Genomic DNA, 23168 nt, shown 5'->3' on the forward strand with positions numbered 1-23168 from the left:
AGTTGTCAAGGCCTAGCTTTTTCCAGGCCTTGTCTGCTTTTGAATTTTTGCCTGTTCCTTACTGGTTAGTTGGTTCAAATAGAAGTGCCTGAACAGGGATGACAGTTTGTGATTGATAGTGCCAGATAGTTGATACAGTTAAAGAATAACCATACATTTTGGTTCACACTTTTATGAACCCCTTGGAATAAGTTGTGAAAACTTCTGTAGCTCTCTGCTTTTTTGGTTTGCACCCTAAAAGGATCAACATTTACTTCATTTCTGACCACTTTTCTGCAAAACTATTCACACTACCGTCAACTGTTCTCTTTTTTTAATGCTTATTAACAAACCATAGCATCTTGACATGCCAAACTATTGTGTCAAATATCGTAAAATATTATCTGCAGTTGGTAATTTAGCTCATTTGGTAGGTCTGATGCCCCATGTACAGCAGCTACGTCGTAGAATCAGCTCCTGGCACGAATGCTGTTTGGCGCATGGTATCCCCACTCCACTTATCGTGTCTCTCTTCAGCTGTTCATCAAATAAAGCCAAAAATACCCCAAAAATGACATAATGCATCTAGATATTGTCATTGTGAACTAAATGCATGTTAGCATTTACCTCTAAGCACCACGGTTGTTAAGCTTTACATATAGCCTCTAGCAGTTAGCAGCTGGTAGCTTTTTGTTGTTTTACCACAAACTATGATTGCAAACTGTTATAATGATGTGAGCTAGGTCTGACTCAGCAAAATCATTTAAGTTTGTCATCCACTGAGTGAGAGATCCCAATGTGGGTTAGCCCTGCGGCTAACATTGCTTATGACATTTATGAGTCAAATTTCCGCTGCCATTTTGACAATTGTAAACAAAGTGAGTCACAAAGAGTGAGCAATTTCACCTTAACTTATCACAGTGCTTAAGTAATTTGGGGAAACCCTGGTAACCCTGGTTTGATGAATTTGGCTGAAATGTTGTTTTCACTTAGGTCATGAAGGACTGTGCTGGTAAGAAATAATTTTCTCTGTTGAGAAGTCCTAGAAGGTTAAGTTAACATCTATTCATACTTTAAAATGATCAAATAGTTTACTTCTCTGCTGTTCACGTCAAAAAATAAAAACATATAATTAGGCCTCCTTGAATAATGTATTAGACAGAGGTTTGCTTCAGGCACAGTATACAGTTGTTTACAGTAGTTTGTTCTGCAAATTGAGACTTTTAGCAGAAGCCTGTAGAGATTTTTAGAGTAACAGTTTTATTTTGACAGGACAGAGAAGAAGATCAACACATAACTTTTTTTATGTGGAAAAGCAGCAAAGTTTGATGTCTAGGAGTATTGTCAAAATGATTGTAGCTATGAGAATCTGACTTGGACTCTCACTCTGGTAATGGCAAAGGCATGGTGGGGATAAGAGATAGGAGTGAGAGGAATGTCAGACATATATTTTTTTCACCTCAGGATACCTGAGTGGTGATTCTGTGAGGATGTTCCAGGAGGCTTGAAGCTAGCACAGCTTACATGCCCGTGTTCCCTAACACAAGGCACAGAGTTAACTGATTATACCTGATTATAGCCGTGGCTAACTGAGGAACTGAGGATCCAGTGCAGTGGAATCTTGATTTGGATTGGCTCCAATCATCCCGGGGCTAATATTCCCAATGCACCCTGCTCAGGTCTCTGGAGGTGGGGTGATATTAGTATTCCTGCCTTTATTTTTGTTAATTCATTAATTAACTGACATTTCTCTCATCTAACTCAAACCAACTTGGCTGTAAAATTAGAGTTATGGTCAAACTTCCTTTGATGGTTAGAAAGAGATCCAAACACTGACACTATAGTCCCAAATAAAAATACGTTCATACTGGCTGAATTACACATACTATTGCGGTCAAGAGATAAATACATATATGGAGATGTCAAACATTATGTCCATTTGCACTTCAACTTCTTTAATCATGTCCCTGGTAAACATTTTCTTCTACAAGGGAGGCAATTATAGAGCTGTGGAAACTCACAGCTGGATTACTAAGAAGACCCTTAATGGTGAGAAGTATTACAACATGACTGAAAGCATGGCTGCTTTCTAACCTTTAGATATCACAAACATATCCATTAGCAGTATCCAGCGGGACCTAGTTACACTGGAACTGTGAAGACCGGCTGTATAGGTTCAGAGGTGTGATGTTACTTTGATTCTGAAGGTTACACTTTCATTAAATCCATAAAATGTACCTGGTGTGGTCACTGTTAAACAGTGAAGCAGAACTGAGAAAAGATCTCCCATCAGTACTAAATGACTAATGGTATCTACTAGAATAGATGTGTAAGATAAGATAAGATAAGATAAGATAAGATAAGATAAGATAAGATAAGATAAGATATATTTAATTGGTCCCCCATTGAGAGAAATTATTTTGTTCCAGCAGCTTACAACACAGGACAGGGGAATACAACAATTGTACTTACTTTTATAGTTAAAAATATAATAACAATAATAACAGTAATGATAAAGTTAAAGTAAAATTAAATTAAATATAATAAAATAAAATATAGCAAATATAAGAGATATATACACACTATGTGCACATCTATCTTATGAATAGAAATAGATGTATATATACTTTAGTAGATTCCAGCCACCATAAGATAACTTATTGCAAAAAAAAATGAATCTGATTTTCATACATTTCTGACTAATCTGCATTTTCTGTTGTATTCATGCTTAAGCCCACTGGTTCATGGTGATGATACACTACTTCAACAACATCTCAAGAAAATGTATTTTCAGGTTCATAAATAGTCATTCTTGAAACATCAGGGGCCTCATGTACAAAGACTTGCGTGGATTCCCCACTGAAACATGGCGTACGCTCAAATCCAGCAAACGTCATACGCACAAAAATATCCAGATGTATGAATCCATGCGCAAGGATCAACAGCTGTAGAAACGTGCGTATGCCAGCCATGAAGTTAGTGTTCATTTCACTCATGGTACATCGGAAATTTGCGGTGAAAAGAGCGTATGCCATGTTTTTGTGCAACCTTTGTACATGAGGCCCCAGGTCTTTTTTTTCTGTCATTTTTTTGTCTGAGACTCTTTGTCATTGCGTATCTGGCTCAAGGACTAGTGTGCAGGCAAGAATTGGAAAAGTGGCAGTAATGTTGTTGATTGTTTTATTTTTTCAGGATCTCTTTCATTCACTTAAAGATTACTTATACATTAATAACTGCTTAGTTAGCCTAATATATACATGAGTTGTGTAATAAGTATTGTTTTTTTCAGTACCTAAAACCCCAAACAGAGACAAACAGAAAATAAGGCTTCTCTGGACTTTATTTAGCTAGACTTTGTTTGAGGAGTTCCCCATGCAGTCTTTCTGTCACGCTCCTCCTCTCCAAAATTTTGATGTTGACATTTTATATATATATAAATATAATATGCCAGAAAGTAATTTATAAAGACTCCTTCTCTGTCAAGCAAAGTAGACATTTATCAGGTAAACATCATTTCACCATTTAGAACAACTCTGTACCTAGTTCAACTTACGTGATTCAAACTGTCGCTGTCCATGGTGCTGAAGTACATTACTCACTTTGCAGTGTTCTCCCACTGCTTTTTTCTACGTGTCCTTTTACATAATATGTTAGAAGGGTTGAGTTACAGAAAAACACTTCCCTCAAAATGTTGTAATGAGAAACAGTCTGAAATGTATTATTATTAATTATTATTAATTATATTTTTCTCAGGAGAAATCATCCTGTATAAAATCCAATCCTATAACTCTGAAGAAGAGTCTAGTAGCTTTGTCAGATCTGTCTGTCATTGATTCTTTATATTTGTGGATTAGTGAGTAACAAGTATTGATAAATGTGACACATGCTCCCCCCAGTACTCTGACAGATGTAAAGATGTTAGCATGAATGTTGTTTTCTGGGTCAGTGAGGAAAGAAGGAGACATTTAAAGAAATAGAAGTCACACTCAGCGTGTATTCACAATGTTGTTCATGACACACGGGGAAGAAATGAAGGTCACTTGCTACATAGTACTCCTGTATGTCAACATGTCACTTCCACTTGTGTGATCATATCATTAGCTTTTCTGTAAATAAAAAAACAATTATGTATCCATAGAGCATTTGAATTTCCCCTCGCTTCATGTGCTACTGGACTAGTCCAAAAATGATATGCCACCAGCAAAATTAAATTCTTTATGTCATCTTTCAAAAACCCTAAACTGCTAAAACTCATATCCTAAAACTTCAACCATCAAACAATCAGCCAGACAAAAGACCCAGCTTTGAAAAATAAACCAATATCTTTTATTTGGTGACTGGTGTACATCACTATATGCACTAAAGGCAGGTCTATGCTCAGTTATAACATCTTTGCTCTACATGTTGAGTAGTATAAAGTGATTATATGCATCTGGTTCATTCAAAATGTGTTCCTCTTTCTCTCCCTCAGTTTTATTTGTATCATCAAATGATGATAGTCAATTACAATCCAATCATTTGACAGTTAATTTGACAATGTTTCACTTAGATGTAAAGGGCTGTTATACAGACAGGATTAAACAAATAAATAAAAACATCTATTGTTGTAAAAAGTGTCAGGACTTTTGACTGGAAGTTTTAATCAGATCGATTTCTCTCAAATTTAAAGGAACTTCTGACTAAAAGTAAATCAGAGTGACATATTTTAAGTTGAAAGTTGACAGAAAAAACATTGGTCTCTTTAAAGCATGGTGACAATGGACCATAACATTCAATGGGACAGAGAAAGTCAACGCTAATCATCACTGAAAGTTAACGGGAAAGGTATCCTATCAGGATTGAATGCTGAGCATACAGTGGTTCAAATATTTTACTAAAGTTGTAGGGACAGGTCCAACTTAAATTAGACAAGGTTTCTTGAAAAAAACATTAGGAGAGAAAGGGTTCCATTGATAGACAATAGTGACAATAAAAAGAAATAAAACTGTTACTTCTTTGTATATTTACTGTTGCCAGTTATCATATTTAATCACTTATTTAACAAAGTGCACATGGATGCTCAGAGTTGCTCAGAGTAGCCCGAAGAAGAGCGTTTAGGCCAAAACTCCTTTTGTATATATTCTGTATATATACAGTGTAAACATGAACTGTTAGTATGGATTGATAAAGAACACATCGTCGGGTTGGTTTGACTTTCAAATGTCCTTTGGATTAATACTGTGTTGTTTTTGGAGTGGGCAGTTTCATGAGGATGACTTGAGGTATTCACTCGAGCGTGGAACCCTCCTCAAAGTGGCTGCAGAGGACAGGAAAGGAAGGAAATGAACAGAGGAGAGGGTTACTGATACAGAATAACTGGCTGGTGAAATATTCTACTGCATTTTATAATTTATTGGATATCAGCCTTTTGACTTCCGTAGATTCACTTGTATGTTGTTTTGCTGTGAAAGTATTACGTATGAGTGTATGGTCTCTTTTAGACATATGTGAGTACATGATGTATACAGGATGTCATTTCTTCAGTGAACTTTAGAGTTAAAAGATTAAAGTTAGCTTCAGGGCTTGCAGAAGTGCCGTATCGGACTACATATATTTGTGTGCCAGTGTGTTTGTGTGTATTTATTCCTACCAGTTGAAAGTTGTTTAGGAGGTGATCTACGTTTATGTCACTGTAGCTGTCCTGGAAGGCATTGGACTCGTCCATAGTGTCTTCGTGGTCACTGGTTACAGGATCTTCTAGGCTTTAATGTGAAAGTGGAGAGAATGTGTAAGGTCAATATATATGGATCACATTGCTCACAAATACTTGAAAAATTTGCAGCACAATCTGCAAATACAGGATGGATAATACATGTAGTGTCTGACATGAAATAAGAGCTGAAACAATATAAAAGAGTTGCCCCCATTTCATTCCCTGCATAAAGTTTTAGCCATAAGTAGTATGTTCTGTGGTTCTCATTCTTCAAGATTAAAAATATTTTTGGGACTTTTAGTGTCTTTATTGAAGGACAGGACAGTGGATAGAGTGAGAGACAGAGATTGGACCTACTTCCAGGAATGCAGCCTCTGTACATCAAGCACACAGTTTAACCAGCATCCCTGTTCTGCTTATATGGTTTAAACTCCTCCTCTATCCTTTAACCTTTTTCTTTTTGACTGTATCTTTCTTATTTGCAACCCAAGTTTGACTCTTATTTGAAATTGAGAGGCCACATGTTGCATGACATTTGTCTACCTTGTACTGTGGCTTAAATAAAACTTTAGCTGTACAGAATTCCATTCAATATGTTTCAAATGAGAAATAAGAGTTGTGAGGGGCTGGTTGAGCTCAGTAGTTAGAGCAGGCTCTCCATACCAAGGAAAAGATCTTGCACTACTTGCTGGTTTGACTCTGACCTGTGACTATTAAGGGCATGCCTCCCTACAATTTCTCTTTCTCACATTTCCTATCTCTGTTCAGCTTTCATATCCAATAAAAACAAAGCCTTGTAATCTTGAAATATTGAGAACAAAATAAGAATGGGATGTGCAAACTGAAGCTTCAAATAGTCTCTGTTTGTGATATCACTACATGTCCTTGTTCTTACATCTCACAATGATTTACTTCAAGATATTCAAGTCAGATTAACAAATGAAAGCTTGTTAGTGTGAAGGAAGAACAACCACTAATTACCTTCTCTTTCCCGTTAAGACTGAGTTGAGGTACTTCTTGACGGCCATCTGTTTGCGGAAGCGGCTGTAGTTGTCTGTAAAGATGGCGTCTGAGTGGCGCTTCACCGGCTCATCCATAAGCTCATCACTGCACATGAGAGCATATGAAAAAAAGAGGGTCAAACAGGTATAAGGTTTCATCGCAGGAGGGAGGGCAGCAGGTTTCGATGTAAACGTCAGCACAGCTCAGGATCTGTTATTCATGGTGTCTCCTTCTCTTTGTGTGTGACTGAATCCCTCCTGGCTGTTTTACCAACATGTACTAAACAGGATGTGGCATATATTAACCTTTAAAATGTTTGGTCAATTAAAAAATGCATCATCAGACAGGTCAAGTTTTTCAGTGAAAATGTCAGAAGCGTCTGGTGTTAAGATACAAACATCAATCTCTACATGGTAGTGAGCATAACGTATGGTCTTTAATTTAAAAATGTGATCGTATCAATAATTATGTGAGAGTTTAGGAAAACTTGACTGTAATTCAATTGTACAGGACTTGATTCTATGATTTGCCAGTGATGAAATTTCAGAAAATAAAATAGACTTTTGGTCTTTTCACAGAACCTTTGATTTTTTGAAAAAATTGGAGCAGGTTTCGGAATCTTGTCTGTTGATTAAAACAAAAACCAAATACATTTTTGAAAAATTGAATATTGAAAAACCTTAAAAAGAAAGGGTCAAGATATTCCTGATATAACGTGAAGGTACAAGGTTCAAAATCAAGTTATTTTAGTTTTCTTTCAGTTTTTTGAACTTCAACTATCAGAAAGCTACTTAAACACCATTCACATGGACAGTTTGTTAAATTTTTTGGGTGAAAATAATTTCAATCTTCAGAGGTGGCATGCTGAAACTTGAGACTTTTGCATCCACCTGCAATTTATTTCCACATCTTTTCTACTTTGACTCTGCACATCACAGCAGCAAAGAGATTTAGATTCAGTGAGAGGAGACAGGTCCTTTTTTTAAATGATTGTGCTTTTTCCTTGCCATTCCTAAGCCTACATTCAAACTAGCTCTATTCTCTGATGGATTTCGGTTATTATGATGTCAGGATTTAATAATTAGCAAATATACAAATTTGAAACAAGGCTTTAAAAGAAGAAAACCAGATCTACACAGTGGACTAGTTAAGCCTGTAGATTCGGTATTAATTGTAATCTAAACAAAGACAAATCTGTGAAACGTGAAGGTTGTTTTCTGGACATTTGATGTACAAAACAAGTGTGAGTCTAGTACTAAAACTACTTTGAATTGCCATTGAAACAGTTTCTAAAAAGCCGGAAAGATTACCTACCTGACCCGTTTTCCCGTTGACCCGATCAGAGACTCCAGATACCTCCGCGCTGAGAGCTGTCCGAGCAGTTTGCTGTATCCACTGGTGAACAGACCGTCTGCGTGTCTCGACGGTCTGATTAGCATCACAGGGAAAAAAAATAGTAGTTGGTCACATTAGATCCAATAATGTTCAAAATAAGGCAAAACAGACACCAGACAGCCTAACTGTGTAAAGAATTGGTTGAAGTGATCCCAGCGATGGTCTAACGGGCAGTGCCAGGGTTTTCAGTGAGTTCTTGGGTTGTGATGATGGAAGAAGGAACAAGAAGGGTTCAGCCTATCCATCGGGGCTAAAACGTGTTTAGATGCTGCCGAGAATTATAATCACAGCACTAAAAGACCAAATTTGAGCATTACTTTAGTTTACTGGTGCATGATAAACCATTAAAACGAGATAATCGCATATTATGATATATTATGAACAGTTCTCGTTAAGGGTGTCATTTTGAAATGAAGATACGTTTATTTTAGCCATCTCTGGCATTATGTTACCGAAAGCTAGTGAAATATTTGACTTTATACCTACATTTTGTGGTGATAACATACTTTAAAAGTGAATTATTCTCGCTTGGTGAACAGGAGTTTTGAGGTAAAGCCAAATTTCTACACATATCTAGTCACACAGCGCTGGATCTTTCCCCTCTCGGTAGCTTTAGATGTAAAGAAGAGCATAGTTTCTCTTACCTCATCGATGTGTACGGTAGACTCAGAGTCCGGGAATAAAACACACTGCACAGGGCTATTAGGAAAATCAGCTGGGGTCCGGTTCGCTGTAACATCGCTTTACACCTGAGGAAGGGCATTGGTGTTAAAAGGAATCTTTCTGCGCCTCACCTGAACACAATGAGCATTAAAGGTAATTTTCACCAGTCTGTCAATCAAAAATTTAAAGCATCCCTTTATCAAAACACTAAACGTTTGTTTAAAATACATTATGCGCAACAGTCAATTCCTAAAAAGAGGTCAATTATTGGAGGAAGGGGTAATGCTAAGAAATATATAACAGACTCTTAGAAGCAGAATTGTGTCAAGAAGAGCTATTTGGACATCGATGTTGAAAAGAATACCAATGTAATTGAGACTTTTGTCAAAGAAGAATAACATAAAGAGTCGATATCTGGTGTGTAATTACGCACGGCTATCAACGAAGACATATATTATTGCGCTAAGGAGAAACTACCATTCTGTTCTAGATGTAACGAGTCCTCACTTTTATGCGTCCTAGTGCTTTAATTAGTTAATCACAAAAATAAATTCCTTACTTCAACAGTCACCAGTGTCAATAAAATTTTAAATATCTCTAGTTTCCAAACAAAAAAGAACACGAATGCCAGGATACTAATCGCTGACTTATCGCCATTGATGGAGCATTTCGACACAGGAAAGAACAAGAGCTTATCGGAATCCAGTGCGTAATTGCGCACAATGCAACCAAACCATCAACAAGCAAAGTATGAGACCACGGGATTTTGTTGCCAACATTTACCACAAACCAAATCTAATGGTCTGATCTGCTGTTGCTGAGTTTTGTAGAACTAATTATTTGGTGTAAAACTCAGTATGCAACACAAAGGATTCATCCAAGTGTAGACTATGCGCACAAGAAAAACAAAAACCTAAGTTCAAAAAGACCAAGAAGGGAGACAACCGAGAACACACATTCTAAATATAAAAATATGCATAAAACAATCTAGATAAATGTAAAATCTTACATGTGCTCGGAGAAAGTTCTCTGCTTTTCGCTCTTTCTGCTGCGCTGTCCAAAGTTCTGATCTCGAGCTGCTGCTGTATTTCCACTCTGGTGTTTCGGACTCTCTTGGTGTTTCTGCCTTTCTTGTCTTCACGTCTGCTCCCGTTTTATACACCTGTATGTTTCTCATGGAGCGGTGGGGGACTTCAGATTTGATCAGGGGCCTGAGACGTCAGCATGTCTCTGCTTTCGTCATTCGCTCACGGTCTGAGCTAAACAGGCCCATGATGATGCTAAGGTGGAGATGTTTCTTTTCGTCTCACAAATCGCAGAAATAACTAATATATATGCTTTGGCGGATGCCTTGACTCATCTGATCATTTTCCATGCACTTTACTCTCATCTCAGCCGCTGCAGGACCACAGGAAGGGAGAAAATGTAAACTAAGGCAGGAAATGAGAATGGTAAATAGCTGAGATGAAGAGTTGAACTCTAGTGATTTCTGCAAAAGAACAATACGTTATAGAGGCAGCCTGTAGAAACTGAGTAAATAATACAGAAACCCATTTAATCAGAAATATACTGTTATTTCCTGTTGCATAAAGAAAATATATCTTATTTACCTTTTCCAATTAGCTACGATGCAATGGTGATGAGGTACGATATGGTACGATAAATTACAGTACAATGCAGTACATTACGATGTGATACGTTTTGATGCTATTATATAAGAGTAGATAGGACAGCATAAAATATGATGCAATATGGTGAAATACAATATAAATCCATAAGATGCAATACAATACCATACCATATGATGTTATAGTAAATGATATGATAGAATGTGACGTAATACTATATGGTATCATACAATCTTACCCGATATGATTGATACATTGCGATATGAAAAAAATAAAATACAATATGATATGCTATGACACAATAGGACACCACACAATGCAATATGCAATGCTATGCTATGTGATATATGACATATACATATATATATGATCTGTTATGATACAATAAGATACCTAATGTTGCAAATCGAAACAAAAAGATACAATATGATACAATATAATATGATATGAAACAATACAAAATTATACAATATGATATGATACAATAAACAAGATATGATAATATATTACATGGTGCAACTCATTGTTCCCTTTGGGAATTGTATCTTGGACTTGAATGCCACGCATTCAGCTTTTGCAAATTACAACCACAAATGTCATGTATTGCACATAGCCATGTTGTACATATGTCATATAATATATAGAAATTGTAAGTGTAAAAGATTAAATTACATAGAGCTATTACACTACCCCTACAGCCCTAAGAAACATTATTCTACATTATTGGGTGCACAATATGTTTGATTTGATTTGATTTGATGTCTTTATTTCGAACATGTAAAAGTAAAAATAGAAAAAAAAGCATACAAGTAGAAAAGAAGAAATAGTTATACAAACATACAAGAAAAAAAAGAAACAATTATACAAAAGAAACAAAATCAATATAAGCAAACAGTGAAACAATTTACTTTACATGTGCAAAAAAGGAGTAGGAAGAAGTTAAAACGTATCTAATCCTACCCCTTCATCATGTTCAGTCACTCAAATCATCCAAGACTCTGAAGAGTACTTCTGAAACACGTTAAGATTTTTAGAACACCTGATATGTTTTACAGACTTTTCATTAGCCACAATTACCTGAACCTATAGATTTTGTGTAATTTTTCCTGAAGGAACAAAGGTTATCACAGGTCAACTAGCTTAAATTTGATTTACCCTGATGCCTGCCACTCAAACACATTAACAGATGGAATTAGATGTTTTTACATGCATAATTTGAGCTTTAAACATTCCCTTTTTTAGCCTGCACATTGTCCGCTCATGACACAAATACTTAATTCCATAACAATGTTATCAAAATCCTACTGCATCCATTTATATACACTTGTTCATAAGCAAGCACTGAGGACTGAAAACACACACAAGGCTCTTGCAGATTAACACTCTTTAGAAAAATTCAATAACATTTTAGGAGGTGTTTGGATACAGACACTTTTATGTTTTCTATTTCAGGTTGTGTTGGGCTTTAACAAATCAACGTCACGCAGAACTGAAGTGTTTCTGAATCCACCCACAGTGTCCCTGATGAGTCTGATTCGCTGCGTTGGAATGGCACAGTGAAGTAGTCGTGACGTTGGCCGACATCTCATCCATGCATCCATCCATCTATCCATTCATTCATTCATCCATCTATCCTTCATCTAACTATCCAACTAAATGAGTGTGAACCATTTAGCCTCCATTACTGGAGGGAAAAAGATGAGCTGCTTAGACTCATAGAGGGAAAGAAAGGGAGATAGCTGAGCCACTGTTGGTGGAAAAGCAGAGAGAAAGAAAAATGGAATATAGTAAAGAGAAAGAAATATTCATTTTGATTAAACTTTTTAAAGTTGTTCAATTAGACATGAAGTTTAATATCTCTATGCATTTTTCATTGTCATTTAGTAAAGCTCCCATGAGGAACTTTTGATTGTGCATGGATTTTGGCACCTCCTGTGGGCGAAATTACACATCTTTTCTCTATTATTTTTATGACATGATATCTCAGGATTGCTGTAAGAGAATTTCAATATAACTGGCATCTTGGACTCAGGGGTAAACTGGGGATTTGCTGGTCAGTTTAAAGGACTAGACTCTGGGGCTCAAGAAAAAAATATTGGTCACATTAGAAGAAGTCTAATGCTTCAAACGATGAAAAAAAATCACCCAAATGTTCTATAGTATTAAATGAAGAAGTGTTTTAAACCTTAGTTCAGAGGTGATACCATTATATCCTGGAATAACATTTCTGACCATAGCTCAAGGGCATAACTGAGGTACAGAAAGGGAGATCAGAGCCATATTTCACATTTGGTCAATCTTTTTTGCCGACCTTTGGTGATTAAATGTTTCAATTAACTGCTAAGCTAGCGGACTAAAACATTGTTTACATCATTCATACTGTCTGTAGCCTTTTGCATCAACATCTGTATTAGATTATAGTAAAACAATATGTTTTTACATTTTGTACTAACCAGTGACCATCAACTCCAGAGGGTCAGCACGCACAAGAGAAACTGATACAATTTTTCAGTGTGAAATTGAACTGAACTAACTCTGATGTGCACAACTGTATAAAAAATATTTGAAAAGTTAAGAAAAGTAAGAGACACATGATGAGACATATAAAAACAACCCCCCTAAAGGAGGGATTAAGTATTTTATGTAAAAAAAGAGTATTTGTGATTGTTTACCCGACATTGGTCACAATTTTTGATTACCACCTAATCGTGACAACAGCATCTCTGGCCTATCCAGGTCTTTGATATCTCCTCCCCGTCAGCAGATGACCCCCACCACCACCACCACCACTACCTCTCCCTCTCCTTCCTCTTAACCATGATGGCACCATCCGAACCCTAATATGATCAGTCCATAGAGAAAGTAGATTAGGCAGAAGTCCATGGGAGAAGGAGCTGGTCTAATTGACAGCAGTGATTGGAGACAGATCCCAGCAGGAAGAGGAAGCTGATGGAGGAAACATCAGCTACATTATGTTGATGGAATGTACGGAAGAAAACGTTCCTATAGACGAGTCACAGGCTGACTAACCTCTGTGCGCAGGATGACACAGAGAACAGACGACAAGAACTTAATAGTTTTTTCATATTATTTGACTTCCTCTACTACTGAGACCTATACATGGACAAGTATCCATCAAGTACAGTGCATCCAGAACACAACACATTGTTTCAGAATCATACTGTTCCTAGATCCAAGATATTCAGAAGTTCGTAATAAGACAGAAGTATGGATTATTTAGCATTCATAAAGCCATAACATGCATTAAAAACAAAGTTTCTAAAAACAATAAGCCTGTTACAAAAAGCCACCTGACACCAGAAGATAAACCAGACCTAAAAGGGGAAACGTAACCAATCTTACAAGTCAAAGTGTGCTAGCTGTGCTTTTAAATGAAGTTAAGGTGTTAACTTAAATTCAGGAGCAGGACCACGCCTAAACCACACCCTCTATCACCTGACAAGCCTACTTAAACATAGCCAGCCTACTCCAACCGTTTGTCTGTGGTTCTTCAACCCACCCTGCCTCACCTTTCTCTGCGTCAATTAACCTTTTTTTCTTATTCCCTTCTACTCAACTTGTGCTGGCTTCCTCTATGCCCTTGTCTACTTCCAGGTACAACCCGGGTCAAGATCAGCTCGGCAGGATAACGCTGGGATGGAACCCCCATCCTGAGTCTCCTTTTGCTGGGCCACACTGAACACAAATAATTAATTAAATGTTCAAACTTATATCCTTATGTGGCGTGGTCCTTGCTAGTGAATGCTCGCTATGATGTTACATTAGCTGCTACTGGAACAGTCACTATTTTCTGATAAACTCTCTGTTGTTTTGCATTGTGGGTCATGTAAGCAAAATATTTTAACAAGAGAAAAGAACACCTGAAATGCAAAAAGATCATATATTTCTGCTATGCATGTAGTCTTATATATTTGACAATTATACAGTGAGTCAAAAAATGTTATCTAGTAAGCAACGCATTTGCTGTCATACTGTGTAACTCAGTGGTTTCATCTAAACATACTTGCTGTTCCACCACTGATACCACTAATAATAAATTATTATTTTCTATCCCACTCTATCTTTTGTCAAACAAATATAGCAGTTTCTGCAACAACTATTCTACAATTGAAACTGCCATAGTCACAATTTCAACTACACCTATTTTTATGAGTATTCAGTGGTAGAAATAAAAGCTTTACGTGGAGTAAAAATACAATGATCCAGAAACACCACTATATAATCGATAATCCTGATTACAAACATTACTTCATAAAATGTACAGAAGTGCTATCAGAAAAACTTAAAACATCACAATGACTCCCCTCACAATGGGACTGTTAAATAACATTACTTTATAACTTTTTTCCTTTGTGTAAAAAGTTAAAGTCACATGTGTAGCAGAGCAGAACAAATAAGTAAATTACAATGTAAGCATTAGAGATCAGTGTTTCCTTGAATATTATCAAAGTACTATCCTTAGGTAAATAGACTTTGTTATATTCCATAAATGCGAGTACCACTACAGCCATGACTCAAATAACTTGTATTGCTATGTTTACTCAATAACATTATTGCTTTATCTTTAGGTCACTGTATTTTTTTGAACAAAAACTCAGTTGTATTTCAAGAATGTGATGAAGATCGCTGTAAGAATCTACTTTAAGGTCCAAATAGAATACATCTTTGTTATGAGACACTTTACATCACGACTCTCCCAGCAGCCGGTGTGATGAGGGGAATCCCCCTGGCTAGCTGAGTGCCTCCTCTGCACCACATTATCCAATTAGTGAACCGCAGAGTGACAACTCCGATAGCTGATTACTCCTGGCAGCCTGACGAAATTTGCAGTGGTCTCTTTCTGTCTCTCTGTGTTTTTTGTGTGGGTTGGTACATAAATGTAAGTGTGTTTATGGCATGGGCAGATCAAAAAAGTTATTGAGATGATATATATTTAATAATAAAAGAAGAGAATGTATAAAATACAGAAAAAAGAGACAATACTCGACAAGAGGATGGCTGAAATAAGAACAGAGAGAGGAGAAAGAAAAAGCTAGTTTTGATGGATAATCTCTTAGAGTGGACCAACCCAAAGGTATAACAAGATGATTACTTCACATGCTTTCACATTGCACACAAACCCATAAAAATAAATGCTCTTGACCTCCACAAAAAGACCCAATATGGCATATGTATGAGTGTGTTTGAGTAAGTTTTCTTCCAAGTGACGAGAGGAAGTGACCATCATACTTACAGTGTTTGTGCGAGAGATGACAGTATCATGACATCCCTCCAAAGACAGATGACAGGCCTTTACACTCATCTGAAATATCGTCACAGGTGCCAACGTCAAACAGGTTTCTGTCTCCCTGGTGGGAAAACTCCTTGCCTTCTGATTCAGTGTTGGCCCAGTTGGGTTTGGTGATGGATTGCCATCCACAACCAGAGGAGATTATCCTGATAAATTACAGCTAACCTCCCCTGACAGCTAAACCTGGTTTGTTGCAGCAGGAGACCGACTGCATCCAGCAACGAAAATGGAGGCAAGAGGTCAACACTGCTGATGATGAAATTTGGGAAATGAGCAACATTAATGCTGTAATGAAAATGACGTGTTTAAAACTCAAATCATGTGTGCAGACCTTCTTACCAGATGTTCCTGATAATTGCATTTACTGGAAATACTAACCATTTTCAAGTTCATGTGAGCAATGACTGTGGTTAAGTTAAAGGTATCTCTATCAACAGAGTCTATGGTTACAAAATCTAAACTTTTTTTTTTACAACATTTTTTTTCTGATTATTAGTAGCATCAGAAGTGTTGTCAGCCCGTGCTTCAGTTGACTTTGGCTGTGTACAGAAAATGTTACAATGTCATTTAGCAGACGCTTTTATCCAAAGCGACGTACATATGACGTACATGAGAGAAAATCAGTCTTTATAGAGGGCAGAAGCTGTAGAATATAGTCCATGATGCAACCCAAAAGCTGTAAAGTGTGCAGCCAGCAATCTGCTTTTAGATTTCAACTCCATAATTCATCTCCTTTGTGCTAAACAGTGTAAACAATGAGCAGCACCTTACACAGAGCATCTGGCCAGAAGACCTTTAACACTGACTGCTAGCTACAACCAAAGCCTGAAAAGTTGGCCATTGCTTTTCAAGGCCACATCGTTGCCAGATAATAAATGATGGGTCCAAATTTGGGTTAAAGGTAGCAAAGAGTTTGATAACTTTGTGTTTGTTAGCTTTGAAAACCTTTAATAAGTCATAAGAATAAACCATATAGGAAAGATGAAGATTCAAGCTAGAGATTGACTGTTTTCAAAACCGCCAACTATACTAACAGTACATACTGATTTGCCCAAAATGCAGTATGTAGTATGCTGTATATACTGCATACTAGATTTGTAGGTAGTATGTAGCAGGCATTGATTTAAGAAAGAAAGAAAGAAATGTACTTATTAATCCCCAGGGGGGAAATTCGATTTTTCCCCTTGTGTTATTTTTTGGTACACGCACAGTTTTGGTGTATGTATGTACAACTTTATGCACAAACATGCAGTGGACATGCACTTAGGGAGAGATGTCAGAATGAGGATGCCGCCATCAACCAGCGCACCCCGAGCAGTTAGGGGTTCGGTGCCTTGCTCAAGGGCAACTCGGCAGTGCTAAGGCAAGAGAACCAGCACCTCTCCAGTCACTTGCCAAACTTCCTCCATGCTGGGACTCGAGCAGGCGACCCTCCGGTTGCCAAGCCAAGCCCCGATGGACTGAGCTACTGCCCCCCCCCCCATTTGGACAGAGAGCAGCAGCTTGAAGACCAAAAAGTGGATTACGACATGTCGCAAAGTTGGCATGCCATATGCTGGTAGTTCGGCTACATATTCTGCAACACAAAGACTCTGAGGTGAGCTTAATTTTTTTTAAAGGTCAACTGTTGTTTTTATTTTTTATATTGTACAGAGGGATAAAGAAATATGAAAACATCAGCTTTGATTTTAGGGTGAGTTGATCCTGTCATCATGGTGTAGCTTCCAGGTTTTATTTAAATAAGCCTTTACAGTGGCCAACACCACTGACTATATCTGCCTAATTCCTACATGACCTAACCAAATAAATGTTTTAACCAAGAAATCACTAACGTGTTACTAACTATTTATTTTTACATGTTCTTGTTTGCAAACAGATTACAAAAGTTAATTTTTGGGCCTTAGAGGTAGAGCTAGGTGAGTCTTTAAACTTAAGGGATTTTTAGATCTTATTATATGCTCTGTTTTTTATGCTAGCTAAGCCAGGCTACTTCCTGAGCTCCATATGAAACAAAATGTTGTCAGACAAGTGTAAAGTAACTCATCTGATAATACTATGGTTAACACAACCAAAGCTACACAGTCCTCACAATAACTTATCTTTAAAAACATTAATGGTAATGTATTTGAGTTAGCTTGCTTTTACAGGACAAGGGTTACATTTTTCCATAACAGCAGCACAAAACAACATTAAATCAACATTTCATTGCTTTCAGTGTTTTTCATCTCGCACACAGTTACACAAACATTGATACACACAGCACAAAGTCATCAGAGCCTGTGTCTCTTGGGGTTCCTTTACTGGATGCCTTGTTTTTCAGTGTGCGACCTTCAGTACGGATCAATTAGACCACCAGAGCTCTTCACTGCATCCTGAATTAACTAAACACATAAATACATTTGGCCTGGATTCAGCCCCATGGCAGACATTACGTTCGGCATTGCAATCCTGAGACTCTAATTAGGATAACACACACTCATACACACACAGTCACATTTCAGTCATTAGCTTTCATCACCAGCAAAAACCTTACCCATGATGCTCTTGGGTCTGGCTCACATGGGGACCAATTGGATTACTTTGCTCTCTCTGTTCAGGAAAATTATGTTATCTATCTATCTATCTATCTATCTATCTATCTATCTGTCTGTCTGTCTGTCTGTCTGTCTGTCTGTCTGTCTGTCTGTCTGTCTGTTTGTCTGTCTGTCTGTGTCTGTCTGTCTGTCATGACTTACCTTTAAGCTTTCCAGTGAATGTCAAACTTCCTGTGTGATGTGTCACCTGAAAGCTCCTTCTAAGGACAGAAAAGTGTGATGTCCTCCATTTAGAGTAAAGTCTCCATTCTTAAAATCTGCTTTTTTCACCACATACTACTACTCTGCGTTTGAACTCGGCCTACGTTTTCAGGTAATGGCATAATAATGAATGCATGCCATTAGGGTGGTGCCCTGCTTCTGTGCAGGATGGGTAGCCAGCACACCTGAATGTTACTGTAATGTGCTAAAGCTGTGCCTTTCTGCTCTGACATGTCAAAGTGTCTCAAAATGCCTAATTTGGGGGGTTAAAGGATTACAGTAAACTGCCATACAATATGGATTGTCAGTAATCTGCCATGTCCCAAAATCAACAGTAGAAAGTTTGATTATTTGATTACAACTTATGATCTAAGGTTGAGTGTTTTTTTGAACTAATGACTATTTCTTACTATCTTCGCTAACCTGATGATTTTATTTGCTAACACTGTTGCAGAGGTGAAGACTTATCTTTGTGGTCATTTTTTGTGGCCATATTTTCTGCTCATGTTGTTTTGGATTAAATTGTATTACTGTAACTTACAGATACAGCCAGTGTTCTTTTAGACTACTGGGTTTGAGTATATTAAGTATTAAGGTTTACTTATTCAATTAAAAATGTCTTACTGGCACCAACACCTCTCTCTTTCTGATGCACTGGAATGATCAGTTGCACAAAACGTATTATGATGATGATGATGATGATGATGATTGTTATTATTATTATTATTTAATAATAATAATTATTATTATTATTAAATTGCACATGTGAATGCTGTTAAGTAACATAATTTTTACTTAGTATCTTTGGACCAAGAGCTATACTGGGACAAAACATTGCAAATGATATTGTCATTATGGCGGTAGCACCTCATGAGAGATTCTGTCCCTTGTCCAGATGGAGAACTTTAGCCATTTTTCTCTGAGTATGAATACGCCCTCTGGAGTACAACTATCATCATCCCTTCCCACTCGACTGCAGTGCGTCACCACTGACAGTTGTTGGCCAGGATGCTTTAGCAGCCCTGCAGTAATGAAATCTTAGCGCCTGTTATGGCAGGATGACCTCACCTCAAGCAGCCAACCTGCTGCAGCAAAATCAGTATGATAAGGTGTCTGTCACAGTTGTATGGATGTAATTTGTTGAGTTACTGTAAAGTTTATTTTCTTGTTTTTGTAAAATGGCAGCAGTAAAGTAAAATTAAGTAAATTTGAGTAAATTAAATTAATATCAGTTTTAAAAGTCTATGTTGAACTTGTGCCTTTTTAAACAAGTGAACTTGAGTGAGAGTCAACCCAGCTAATATCTTTCCACTGAGTAAATGGTTGAGGTGAAAATTAAAAACTGTATTCTTGTTGTTACACATGAACCAATCAAAAATGACACAACTTTTTTTGTTATCCCCAAAAATATAAAGTTTTCTTGACCTAAGAGCTAATTCTCTGTAGATAACAATTTATGATTTCAACACAATTTACAAATTACTTATAATCACGTGATTTGGACATATGTGATTAAAACACAGGAAAACAAAGTTTTTCACTGTATATTTTAGTTTCAGAAGTCTATAATTTTTTTGGTAACAAAATGTCTTTCTTTACCTGACATTACTTTTCATAACACAAACATATTTCTTTGATTTCTTTGAAATTTTCAGTATCAAAATTAGAACTAAAATCTGTCGGAGAAATTTGAAAAAAATCTAGAAGTTCAAAAAGAATCATCAGGAATATTTCTAGAGCACTTTTCAAACTCCAAGTTATGATGTGCTTTACAGGCACAGCAAAATTAAATGATTGGAGATACCTCTAGATGAAATTAGTTTCTTATCAAGAAATCTGGAGAAACAAGTTAATTTAGAATTTCAAATAAAGGAAAGGCTGGTGGACAAAAGTATGTTTTTAAGAAGAGACTAATAAGAGATCACTGACCTAGCTGACCTGATCTCCTCTGGCAAATCGCTCCAACGCCTCAACTAACATCCTCAACTACAGAAGTAAAGAGCGTGACTCAAAAAATAAAGCTTAGGTGTCTTATTCAAAATCTAGGATTACGTAACAAAATGTATTAGAAAATAGACTGCAGATGAATTATTGTTATCGCAGGCCTAATCTAAGTGTGACTCTAAAAAGAAGTTGGTAATTACTCTCCCCTTCCCCTCAGAAATATCAGCTTATTTATTCTTAATTGGGGTGACGGTGATCTTTTCTGCAGCATTTATTAATATCATCCATGTTTAACCATGTTATTGAGTCTGAAAGTTGAGTAAACATCAGAGTTTGAAAAGCTGTATTTTCTTACAAATATTCATGGAGGAGATAGAATACATTCAAGTGGACAAAAAACAGCCTCAGACTATGTTCTCTTTATTAGATGATGGCCTTTGAATTTCAGTGGCAAATAAAACATGACAAACAATTTTGAGTTTTTTTAAACTTGTAATTTATTAACATGCTGACGGAAATATCACAGGTAATCCGTACCAATCATTCCAGGACAAAACTGTTTTTAGTCCATTATTTTATTCAAGAAAATTATCAAATATAAAAATGCAGTCGCCATCAAACGTTGTAGAAGAGGTTTCCTTGCAGCCAACAAAGTTGACTTTAGCACAAGGTTCAATTAATGTATCCTTTACTGGAATGATGTCGAACACTTTAACTTCATCTTTTTCTATGGAGTTTATCTTTAATGTATCATTCAGTTCTGTTGCTCACTGTTAACTAATGATGAAGTCACTTTATTCAAGAGTTAACCTTTAATATATCAACATTTAAGGAACCTTGATTTACAGTTACTTCATTCATTAGTTACTATGGACAACATTAGCTAAGTATAAAACTATTTTTTTCTCTGACTATGCACTTCTGCTGTATAATTAACTAAGAATGTAACAATATCAAAATCTCACAACAAGATAACATTGTGATAACACTATATATTACAGTTTTTCTCAGTTGCTTTGGTACATTTCTTGAATCATCCTCGACATTTGCAAAACAGTAAGTGCATTTTTCAAAACAGTACGTACAAATAGCAAAACACCATGGATTACCTGCAAAAGTCAGTAATTCAATTTTGCTTTATTGGCATGAACAAAGACATGTTATTGCCAAAGCACATAAATTCATACACATACATTACATATTCATTATATATTATATTCATTACACATTATATTCATTACATATTATATTAATCATATATCATATTCATTATATTAATTACATATTATATATATTACATATTTGATACGCATTAATGAACGATTACCCATACAGCATATCTCAATGTCCTCACTTAATGCGGTATGCTCATAAAACCTTCACCTAAAATCAAATAGGGCAGTGACAGGCAGATAAATATTAACAGCCAGAGGAGCTGCTGACCTTTCCCCCAGGAAAACTGACAGTTTCTCTTCTGGGGTTAATGTTGGGAAGTTTGGTATCATTTTAGTAATTTCCCTGGAGTGGGAATCTCTTAGAAGAGAGAACTTGCTGCAGTGGAGGAGGAAGTGCATCTCTGTCTCTATGTCCCCTGTAGAGCAGTGAGCACATAGACGCTCCTCTCTGGGCTGCAATGTCTGCCTGTATCTCCCTGTGTTTACAGCTAGCTGGTGGTCAGTCAGCCAACAGGCTGATCATGATTTGGTGAGGATACGTCTTTGTTTTGTATCTCTGACACTGTACAGATATTAAGATAATTTCTAATCACGGTATCTTGCTCAAAATCCTTAGTTCATCTCTCAAAAGTAAATATCTGTGTCAATGAACATGTCAGTGCCATCAGAACGACAAGTCCTTGTGTCATTGTGTACGGAGGAGACAGTCAAATTACTTAGTCATGTTGTCAATATAACAGTGTACTCTGGAGGGACGTTCTGATGTAAACTATGGCTAAAGTTTTGATGACAGTTATTGTAAATTGTAAGTTACACCTTAGTATATGTGGGAGATTGATTGCAAGAGACTGGACAAGATTCACATTTACGCTTTTACTGTTTGTACTTTAATTTGAAAAACAAAAGTAGAAATGTGAACATAGGGGAAACTGTACATTGAAGTGCTCTAGGAATTACAGTGCAGTGCAGTCTTCCTCCACTGGCTCCCAGTCCGCTACAGGATGGATTTTAAAGTTGCACTTTTAACTTCCAAGGCCCTAAATGGATTGGCACCATCCCACTTGGCTGATCTTCTCCTTGTTCACAACCCAGCTCGAGTACTGAGGTCAACAAACCAGCTGCTCCTGGATGTACCCAAAAGTCGCCTTAAAACCCGGGGAGACCGAGCCTTTGCAGCAGCGGTCCCCAAGCTCTGGAATGGTTTGCCACTCCAATTAAGATCGGACCCCACTGTTGAATGTTTTAAATCTTTGTTGAAGACACATTTCTTCTCCTTGACCTTCTCCTCGTGAAGAGGACAGTAATATCCGGTTATGTTGTTGTTTATTGTTGTCTTCATGTACCTTGTACTTTTTACTTTTTATCTTGTAAAGCACTTATATAAATAAACTTGACTTGACTTGACTTCCTTCACCTCCTGACGTTCCTGTCTGTTGGGCCTTCGTTAGAGCAAGTCAAGATTCACCTGGGAGCAATTTACCAATTCAGGACAGATTTAGAAAAAAAAACAGTCAAATGGAAATGTACAGAAATATGACTTACATATTCAGATCGTTCAGTCCAGCCCTTTTCTGATTCCCTGAC

General features: G+C 36.9%; 1 protein-coding gene across 5 annotated transcripts; it reads right to left on the minus strand.

Annotated features, from left to right (window-relative positions):
• Nucleotides 1-4282: 4282 nt before the first annotated feature.
• Nucleotides 4283-10427, minus strand: vip (vasoactive intestinal peptide). Of its 5 annotated transcripts, none has more exons than XM_034682087.1 (7): nucleotides 10342-10427; nucleotides 9741-10220; nucleotides 8713-8817; nucleotides 7988-8101; nucleotides 6653-6778; nucleotides 5609-5720; nucleotides 4283-5275 (listed from the first exon to the last, which is right to left on the minus strand). In XM_034682087.1, coding segments are annotated over exons 2-7 (468 nt in total). In that variant the 5' UTR covers nucleotides 9743-10220; nucleotides 10342-10427; the 3' UTR covers nucleotides 4283-5266. The 5 variants fall into 5 exon arrangements, with proteins under 5 accessions (XP_034537978.1, XP_034537977.1, XP_034537981.1 ...); XM_034682086.1 differs by having other exon boundaries at nucleotides 8713-8862; XM_034682090.1 differs by lacking the exon at nucleotides 9741-10220 and having other exon boundaries at nucleotides 10342-10360.
• Nucleotides 10428-23168: the final 12741 nt, after the last annotated feature.

This window comes from Notolabrus celidotus, chromosome 4, assembly GCF_009762535.1.
Source record: "Notolabrus celidotus isolate fNotCel1 chromosome 4, fNotCel1.pri, whole genome shotgun sequence".
In the NCBI taxonomy this organism is placed as follows: domain Eukaryota; kingdom Metazoa; phylum Chordata; class Actinopteri; order Labriformes; family Labridae; genus Notolabrus; species Notolabrus celidotus.